This window comes from Spea bombifrons, chromosome 5 (genome assembly GCF_027358695.1).
Source record: "Spea bombifrons isolate aSpeBom1 chromosome 5, aSpeBom1.2.pri, whole genome shotgun sequence".
NCBI lineage: Eukaryota > Metazoa > Chordata > Amphibia > Anura > Pelobatidae > Spea > Spea bombifrons.
In genome coordinates, this window is record NC_071091.1 from 33503121 (window position 1) to 33513053 (window position 9933).

A 9933-nucleotide genomic window follows, 5' to 3' on the forward strand; every position below is an offset into this window, starting at 1 on the left:
GCAGCTGCCCTCCTCTTCCATGATCCGACTGTCCTTGGCAGGAAAGTGCTGCCGTTGAAATCAACAAGTGTGCTTTCCACACACATAGGGATCTGACCAGGCCCCCGCCTGCAGCCTTCCCTGTGCCACTGCTGCAGCCGATAAGAGATAAGTATATTAAGGCAAACACATCCCCTGTACGGCATTTAGCTGACGGGCAACAAAACAAACAACACAAAACTTTAAAGGGATCAAGCAACTATCATATGTGTTAAAGTGCATAGGATAGCTGGGATGGATTGGTTTCTGGTAATGAAAATGTTAAGAAACCTCATTTTAAATCAACTATGTTAATGAGTATGTTTATCTTTGACTTGCGTGTAGTGTATAATTTGACATGTGCTTGGGATCAGCACTTTATTTTTGCAGCAGCTGTTCTCGTAAAATGAAAATGCTCTAGGACAATCAGTAAAAAAAAAAAAATCCTAACACATGATTTCATGTTTGTCTGAAACGGAACTCAATCCATAGTAAAATGCTTAAATCCATTTGTGTATGTCGTGCTGACTAGGAATGGTGGTTCAACCCACCAGAGTCTGGTATCTCCAGGGATGTGTCCTCTACTTCAGGATTGGTAGCCTCACACACCCACAAATCCCACCATTGTTTCTTATTTGTGCGTCAGTAGTAGGCACACTAATCTAACAAACGTCCAAGATATTTTGATACCTACTCCCAATAAACAGTAGGTAGCATTCCATACTGACGTCTTTTTCTGTTTATCGAAGCTTGTTGCTTCTGTAGTGGTGTGCTGCGCCTGCAGATGAGAAGGGATATAGTTCCTGGGAACACTATTAGATCTAGGCATTCTTTTTTATTCTGTTTTCTATGATTAAATTATCTTGTGGAGGTTTGAAGGGATTTTTTTTTGTTGTAAAATGAGAAAAGACAAATATGAAGTAGGAGTTAAGATCACAGCCTATGTGACAAGTAAGACAATTCATAAAAGTACCTTAACTATGTCACATCTTGGAGCAACATATTTTTGAGGTATTTGTGTGTGTCAAACTGGTCATTATAAGGTTTTAAACATAGAACGTTGATATAGTTTAAGTAAGGAACAAATGGTGGATTATAAATCTGTGTATGCGTTACCATGTTGAACTGCAATAAACTGCCACTGGGATATCCTGTTATAACTAAATCCTGTACGCAATTATATTTATACCACCTCCTAGAAATCCTATTTGATGTATTAGAAATAATTATTGGGACCGCCATTCTTTGCTTGTTTTATAACTTGTACATTAATTTCTTTTTCAGTGCGTAGAGGCTAAAAAACACTGCTGGTACTTTGAAGGATTATATCCTACATACTACATGTAAGTATATGTTGATTCTACTTTTTGCAGTCAGGTATGTATGTATGTTTTTTTATATGTGTATGCCCTAGCAATTTCCTGAGCACAGTGTATAAATATAGTGTGATAATCAAATGTAGTGGAAACCATTCACATGTTTGTAGGTCCAATATCACGACTACACTCTGCCTTCTCCCGAATTGACAGCCTACTGAGTGCAAAACACTTCTCTTCACACGCCTCATAATTACATATGTGCTGATCTGATACTCAGAAAAGGAATTGTGGATAGAAAAAATGAAAAAAATATAAATTTCTGTTGTAAAGGAGGACTTTGCTGCTTGTGCTTTGAGATGACTCATTGCTGTCCGATGTCTCAATTAATTGTGCGAAAGGAGAGGGTGAACGAAAATCATGTAATTTTAATGAATGATTTATAAAACCACTTGATGAACCCGTTGTCTCCGTATAAAAAGTGAGCTGCCTTCCAAGTTGTGGGAGAAAGCCTGCTGCTAATTTGAAGTACAATTATAATCCCATTAATTGTGTCACTAGCAGAAGAAGGCCACCAATGCATCATGGGGGATTTTTTTTTTTTTAATATCAAGATCTATATCTAACCATTTTCTTCCAATAAAAGGCCACATCTGCAGGGCTTAACTCTGACAGTGTGCATCCAAAGGCCTGGTATAATGGCAAACAGGTAATAAACCTAGTTCTTGGGACTACCCCAGGAGAGGCACCAATACTATGTTCCTTAGTATTCACAAATCCAAACAAGTTTTGAGGATGAATGTTAAACCCGCTAAATAAAAAAGAAAAAATAATGTGGTATACATTCTGTATCATATATAATCGCATTTGTGCAAGAGCCTTCCTATTCCCCTGATCAGTCCTGTAGCCTCATACACATGAATACTATTAGAAAATTAAGCACTTAAAGTCTAAACAGACTCTCGATTTTCAGGAAAATGTTCTCGTTACACAACTCACAATGTGAATACATCTTTTTTTTTTTAAGCAAAAAAAGGATTAGCTAAATTGTAAAAGGGTAATATTTTGTGGTCATCCAACTCAAGTAATTATGTAGCCAACAGATTGTTGTCGAAGTGCTGCTGAACACTTCATAGATGCTAGATGTACTTAACAGAGATTATTTTGACGGACAAGGTTAAATCCAATCCAGACCTGTGGATCACAATTACATTTTGTTAAGGAAATGGATGTGAAGAAAATGAGACATCAATACTAAACAGATGTTTATATTTATGTCTCTGAAGAAGAAGTGGATGTTCAAGATAAACATTTTGTCAGTGTGCCCGCGTGATATGAAACACCATAGATTGTTACCCCTTTGTCAGGTTTAAAAGTTACCTCTAATTTTAATTTTTTTACATCAGATGTGGGAAGCTGCCATTTAAAGGGTTTATGCACACAACTGTAAATTGATGAGAAACACTAAAAACACTCTAGAGAATCCTAAACGATGAGGTGCACTCAATAAAATTAAACATTTCAACTTCCCGACTTCATCGCGCCTTCTGAAAAGGCTTACAGAAAGAAAAGGTAAGGTAGGCCCTGCTCAAACAAGCTTATGACCTAGAAGGAGTTGGGGGTCTATTGCTCAAGATGTAAAAGAACCAATGTTTGTTACGGACCAGCCACACAAATATTTCAATAAAACACCAAACCTAGTTTGCCAAGGGCGGTCTTGTAACATGAGAACAGATGGAATCCTAGAACTAAAAGCCTTGGGGTACACCAACTGAGAAGGAAAGCAGAGAGGAAAGGTTACTGGAAATAGAGACACTGATAGTGATCATAAAGGTAGGATCAGCACCAGCAGCCACAGAGAGCAAGATTGTAAAGAGTGGCCCACAATGTCAAATGCAGCAGAGAGGTCTAAAAGGATTAGCAAGGAGTAGTGGTCCTTGGATTTACCATTAAGTCACTTAAGCAAACCTGGTCTAAGTAGAGTGTCGAGCAGAATCCACAGTGAAGAGGGCCAAGTAAAGAGTTGGAGTTGAGAAAGTTGGTCATATACAAGCCTTTGTAGAAGCTCAGAGGCAAAAGCAAGTAGAAGGATCTGGCAGTGATTTGACAGATTGGTAGGGTGCAGTGAAGGTGGAAGATGGAGATGTAGAGATTAAAGATGTGATTAAAAGAGAGGGTAAGAACAGGAGGAAGACAGATATTTCATATGTATATATATATAGGTTATCAGAGGTTGTATGGCAATGCGGGGTACCTGGGCGAAGTAGGGAATCGAAGATGGAGATGTTTAAGGTTTTGAGACGATAAGGAGGTAAAGTTGGTGTTTAAGTAGGTTTTTTAAGCAAGTTATGGCAGCGTATGAACATTGCGATAATTTATAGTGCATGAGGTCCAATGCAGATTGAAACGTCCTTCAGCTACTTTCAGCAGTTCAGGAGCAATTTTGAAGATGTCTGGTGGGTGACATTGGGAAAAATAAGGAACCAGAAGTGGTTGGAGCAACTTCCACGAGAACAGATGCAAGGGTGGAATTGTATAAAGAAGAAGCTAGGTTTGGACAGGACACATTCAAGATGGAAAAGAGGAGAGGCAGTAGATAAATGCTGATAATTGTTGGGAATTAAGAGAGGTTGAGAAAGAACAGGAGTAGTGTCAGATTATACGCTGACCAGAAAAACTTGCTAAAAATGCTACAACATTCACCTTTTTCTTTTCTCTGTTCCATCTTTTTTTCTCTCTCTTTCTCCCTCACACCCTTCCTCTCTACTTTCTTCTTTTTTTATCCAATTTCTGTGCTTACTATTTCTTATCTCAATCTTTCTGCACTCTCTACTTTTTTTTTCCTTTGTCCTCTCTTCTCTCTCCCTCTATTTTTGATTTCACCCTCTCTTTCTGCTCTTCCCTCCTTTCTGTTCTCTCTCATATCTCCTATTTCTTTACTCTCATCTATCTTGCTCCTTTTTCTCTCTCTCTCTTTCTTTCCCTGTCTCACTTTTCCCCCATCTCTCTTTCCCTTCCCACCCTCTTCCTGGATCTGTCTTTCATTTTTCCCATCTTTTTTCTTCTCTTCCTCTGCAACCCCAACCAACCCTACCCACATCACACACCACTATTTGGCAGGCCAAACCTTACACCATTGTTTGCATTAACACCCTCCCATCCTCTACTGCACACAGAATTCTGTGCATGCAGCATGAGTTATAAGCCTCCCATCCCTTCAACTCGCACACAGCATCTCAGCCCACCGCATACAACATTTTCAGCCTCTGTAGAACAGCAGCTCACTGTGGCCATTGCCGGTTCTGCTGGGCTTAGTAGGAAAGTCCAATCAGTGTGCAGCATCTGCCCCCCCCCCAGCATGACTGATAATTCCCAGGTGACAAAATATTAACAGGATATTAATCCATTAATTAATTAATTGGATATTAATCCATTAATCCAATAATTAATACACACATACATATACATGCATAAATTTACATGTACTTTCAATGCCGGAAGAAATGATCATATATTATTTTGTGCATACACAATTTAACCAGCTGCGTAGGATTCAAATGTTCTGCATTAATAAGCTTAAATGCTTTGTCTTGCTTTGTTCCCTGGAGCCATGTTCTGTTCCCGGAGCTGCCAAGCTAACAGCAGTAATCTGAAACAACTTGTTTATTAGTTCTGAGAACTACAAACCTTTCCAGAAAATAAGACCAAAATTAAATCTCTGTTGGGTGATTTATGGCATGCTTTTTAAAGGCGCTGTCCCACTTAGGCAAAACAGCCATTAAATTCTCTAGCATTTTAACCAAATAAACATTTCTTTTCTGTAGCAAAAACGTATAACGGCCCACTTTTGTGTAACAGCAGCTTAGCATTTCCATTTTTACATGATTAAAGAAGTATTTACAGAAAGGGTCGGGCCGTCCCAATAATAATGATTATTATAACGATATTATAACGATACATTGAGTTAAGTAGGACCAGGGCTGTATAGTAGCATAAAAAGCCAACCCTACCCAGAGTCGGCCCTTACACGTGTCCAGGTGGTTCATTCCGGATAGTCTTGGAAAAAGAGAGTTTCTGCACCTCTGCTAAAAGGCGATGAGCACAGCCTCTCCCCCATTCTTCCGATCGGGGGAGAGGGTATGCCCAGAAGCTCAGCCTTTTTGCGGAGGTGCACTGGTTGCAGTGACGTACCTGGGGGCTCTCATCAGGGAGGTGCCACACTGGCAAACAGCGACGGGCTTCTCCCAGGCCATTAGCCTTCCCCACACATCAGTATATTTGAATTCTGTATGGACCTAAATAAACTCCTTGTTATTCAATGTATGAATTGTTTTCAACAGATCAATATATCTGTATATTTTACATTACCAGCAGTTTGACAATTGTGTGGTCTTCTTCATAGATGTCGTACATATGAAGATTGTTGTGGTTCCAGATGCTGCGTGCGAGCACTTTCCATTCAGAGGCTATGGTATTTATGGTGAGGTTTTCTAAATTTAACCCATTAAGTACTGGGGGTTGGGGCACATTTTTACTATAGCTGTATTAAGGTTTATAATCCTACAAAAAGTCAACCTGTTTTCATTGTAGCCATAGCCACAGATGGGTATATTCATTAAAGCATGGGTGCATACAAACTGGCAAAAAATGGGACTGTGGTCCATATTTATTATCAGCACCCGCAGATAATCACTCCCAACTCGCATACAAAAGAAGTGCATGAGAGTCAATTGGGGAAAAAACAAGCAACTCGCTGATTCGACCTGCAAGTTGCTTGTGAATAGCAACCAGGGGACATAAGTTGTTGTGCGAACCTCCCTTCCCTGAACATATTTCAAAAACATAAAAGCATAATTAAACAGGTTCCCTAGGACCTGAGCAGGCAATTGAGGTGAGGTCGGTATAATTGGGGTCTGTATACCTTTAAGTCACCTGCAAAATTTAAAGTTGCATGCACTCACCAACAACTTGTACGTTCTTGAACGCAAGTTTTAGCATGCAACGTACAATGCGGTTCCCTGGGACCTGAGAAAGGGATTTTGGTGCTCAGAGTATAATTGGGGTCTATACCTTCTCAAAGGTTTTTCAAATCCCTGACCCATGTTCAATGGCTTTCGCCTGCAAAATTTAAGGTTGCATACACTTGGGTACACAAAAACTTGGGTATGCAATCTCACTTGATATCTTAGTGAATCTACTTAAACATTTTAGTATACATAGATGAAAAATGTCAAAATGTTATTTTATTATCTAATTAGCTTGACATATATGCTACAAGGAACTCAAATGTATAGCATTTCATGAATTTAATATTGAAAATAACATAGAAGGCGAATTACCTTTAGCCTTTATTTGGCCAACATTAATAGCACTTGTTCATGCACAATAATTCTCACAAACACTCTGTTTCAGATGTCGAGGGATACTGTGTAAGAAAAGCTACACTGCAGTAACGAATAGCTTAATATCGTTATAACTGCTTTTCTTTAGGTTTCTGCTTATGATGGGTGTTCTGTTTTGCTGTGGGGCTGGATTCTTCATAAGGAGGAGAATGTACCCACCCATACTTGTTGACGAACCTACATTTAATGTATCCTACACCCGGCAACCTGCAGTACCTCCAACAGGTAAGGATTTCTTCCAAATGCAAGTATTTGTGTTGCTAAAGCTGCCTACCATATGAGGTACTTGCTATTTTGTTATTGCGGAAAAGTGTTATGCTAATGCCAAACTTATTCAGCACTCTATTAGTAAAGGAATACTTTCTTACATTACATCCATGTAGTTAAAGTTTTTAAATATTTTATCCTATCTCCTCTCCCGTGTAATATTGTCTCATTTTTGTAGCTCTTCACTCAGTGTGATAAAGACATTGTATCCATAAGATATTAAAGTTGCTTTGAATACCACTAACATGTGAAGGAAGAACCTGTAAGAGTTTGATCAATACATGCGAGTAATATGCATATTTTATGATTACATCAATTTCTTAACAACAGCTCAACGATTTAATTTTCTAGGGCCTCAGCAACCAGGAATGCCGTATTATTCTGATCCAGGAGGAGCTGCAGGAAATCCAGCAACACCAACGTTCCACACTCAGCCAACAACCCCGCAAGGGAATCAAAATTTCCCACCTCCCCCTTATTACAATACACCTCCACCTCCCTACGAGCAAGTGGTGAAAGCTTGCAAATGAAGCAACATTGGGCTCTGCATTTTATCTAAACCTGACTCTTTATGACTGCTCAAACGTACCATGAGGCATACCATCCTTTGCAATGATGCTGGCTCCATTGACGTAAAAGTATTGTGTGTCTTGGTGCAGATTGGACGAATGGAAGAACCATTTTGTTCTTCTGGAAAGTGATTGCAAATCTACTATTCTTAGAGCCCGCTGCAACATTTTTTTTTTTTATCATCAAAGCTTTGGAATGGGTTTGAATTGCAAGAAAATGATCCAAGTGTCTCTCCTCCAGTTCTGAACAGGCCAGATATTTTATTTTTATTAATCCCCTTCCATGGTATGTAGCTACTTCATTGTACCTTTGTTTCTCAACTGGTGATGTACAGTACATATTGTTGCCTCCTAGTCCAGAGAGTGTTCGCAGATCATGCAACATTTACAGTAAAAGGCATGCTGTTGATGGAATCCCAATTTGATCAAACATGTTTTTTTCTTCTTTCCTAATCAATAAAATGTTGTGGAAAAATTTATGTACATATATTTCACATTTTTTTTATTAAAGGATAACGGCCACCCTTAGGTCACTAAACTATGCTATTCATCCAATGGATTGTGCAGGGATTTTTTTTTATGGAGACCCGTTAATGTCCTACCCATTCATCTACTGAATTATTTAACTATTAACACCATGCAGGAGATTCAGCTTAGTCTCCGTCCTATTATAGCTAAGCGGTCCAATACCTAACAGGGCATTAGCACACCAGGGAACTCCTGTGACACTTTGGGTATGACAGCTTAGGCTCACACAAATGTATGAGTGCGTGGAAAAGTAGACAACATTTTTAAAAAATCTTTCTTTAACTGCCAAACTAGTAAGTGGATATCTTCATAGCTGGTTTGGTTTTCAGATAGACCACTTACAATGATCTTCAACCATCAGCTTTTGCTGGGGGGGGTGTTGCAGTCCCACCTGTTGAGCTTTGGAAAGAATCATTAAGTACGTGGTAGGTGGAGCAGTAACTAATACCTGGTTCAGGGGCAGAGGTCCCACTTCCAGAAGCAGCACAGGACAATCGCATGAAGCCATACTACTGTCATCACACAGGGAAAACCTATTAGGCCTTGAGTCACTAATGTACGGAGTCAGCATGTATGTTTTAAATATAGTTTCTTGAATCAGCATGAAAAGTTTCAAGTGCTTATGCAACCTTGTTTACTTTTCACTCTGATGGCCATAATCTTGTACAGCAATAGAAGGGTCATCCTGACCCTTACCAAAACTAGGACGGAAGGTAGGCTGGAAGAAAATGTAACTACATTGCAGTTTGAGCCTAATAAAAAAGGTTTACTTTATACTCTTATTTCTAATAATGATTATTATTATAAAGTGAACTTTTTTTTTATATTATGTAGGTATGAAGGTATGATCAGCATTTGTAGACTGCCCAGACTGTGACAAAGTCGCAGGGAGAAGGACATTATTGCCCAGTTGAGCATTCATAGCTTAGTAGACAATGAATGTGCATCATAAATCATAAATATCACATATAAACAGCTACCCAAGATGGTGGAACTTGGTTCCCAAATGGAGATACATCCAGTGATCCTGTGGCACTTCTGAGCAAAGATTGCTTATAACTACATTATCTGTGAATAAATACCATGAAAAATAAATACTAGCAATAGATTTTGTATTTGTACTGTTCATGAAACGTTCCTCATTATGGAGGATGGTATCAAACAACATGTCACTATTTATACTTTGACCATAACAATCACATATGTTAACATACAGGACAATTGTACTTTAACAGATATCTACACATTCAGGCATACATTCCAAAAATGGACACCTACGTTTATCAAGAACAAAGTGCAAACTAGAAGAATTCATAGAGATGCCCATTCATCAATAAACAAAAAGAAAATAAATCTGCAAAAACATTTACATTAATCAGCACAAGCTCAATGTAAATAGAGTTGGAAATGTTCTATAAAAATATGAGGAACCTTCAAGGAGAGGGTAAGAGTTAACAGAACATGTGATGGAAGTAAAAATATATTACTAAAGTTACAATTAAAAGGCTCATCCCTTTTAAAGCACTTAATGCAATTCACAGCATTCTGCTCTATAGATTCATTAATCAACAAACATGTCAACGTTGAAAACATCACATACGCATACATTGTATGGCATAAATCGGATCATTACATCGTTTTGGTTAACGCAAAATGTTTGAATTTACGTGTGAACGCATACAGAAGAAAAACGTACATTTCTGATGAACAGGGAAATATAACATTGAAGTGTATCCATATATATTTCCAAGCAAATGTATAAGTTCCATGGTAAAGCACAGCGCAGATGACTGGTTCACTTTAATTATAAATAAGCTGTTTCGGCTTGAAAAA

The 9933-nt window shown here is 38.5% G+C and overlaps 1 protein-coding gene across 1 annotated transcript in view; it reads left to right on the forward strand.

Moving 5' to 3' along the window:
• Positions 1-8051, forward strand: part of VOPP1 (VOPP1 WW domain binding protein) — a 38042-nt gene extending 29991 nt beyond the window's left edge. The window contains exons 2-5 of the mRNA XM_053468196.1: positions 1303-1361; positions 5737-5814; positions 6825-6961; positions 7355-8051. Coding sequence (XP_053324171.1) covers positions 1303-1361; positions 5737-5814; positions 6825-6961; positions 7355-7533 — 453 coding nt within the window. The 3' untranslated portion in view covers positions 7534-8051. The remainder of the gene's footprint in view (positions 1-1302; positions 1362-5736; positions 5815-6824; positions 6962-7354) is intronic.
• The last annotated feature ends 1882 nt before the right edge of the window (positions 8052-9933 follow it).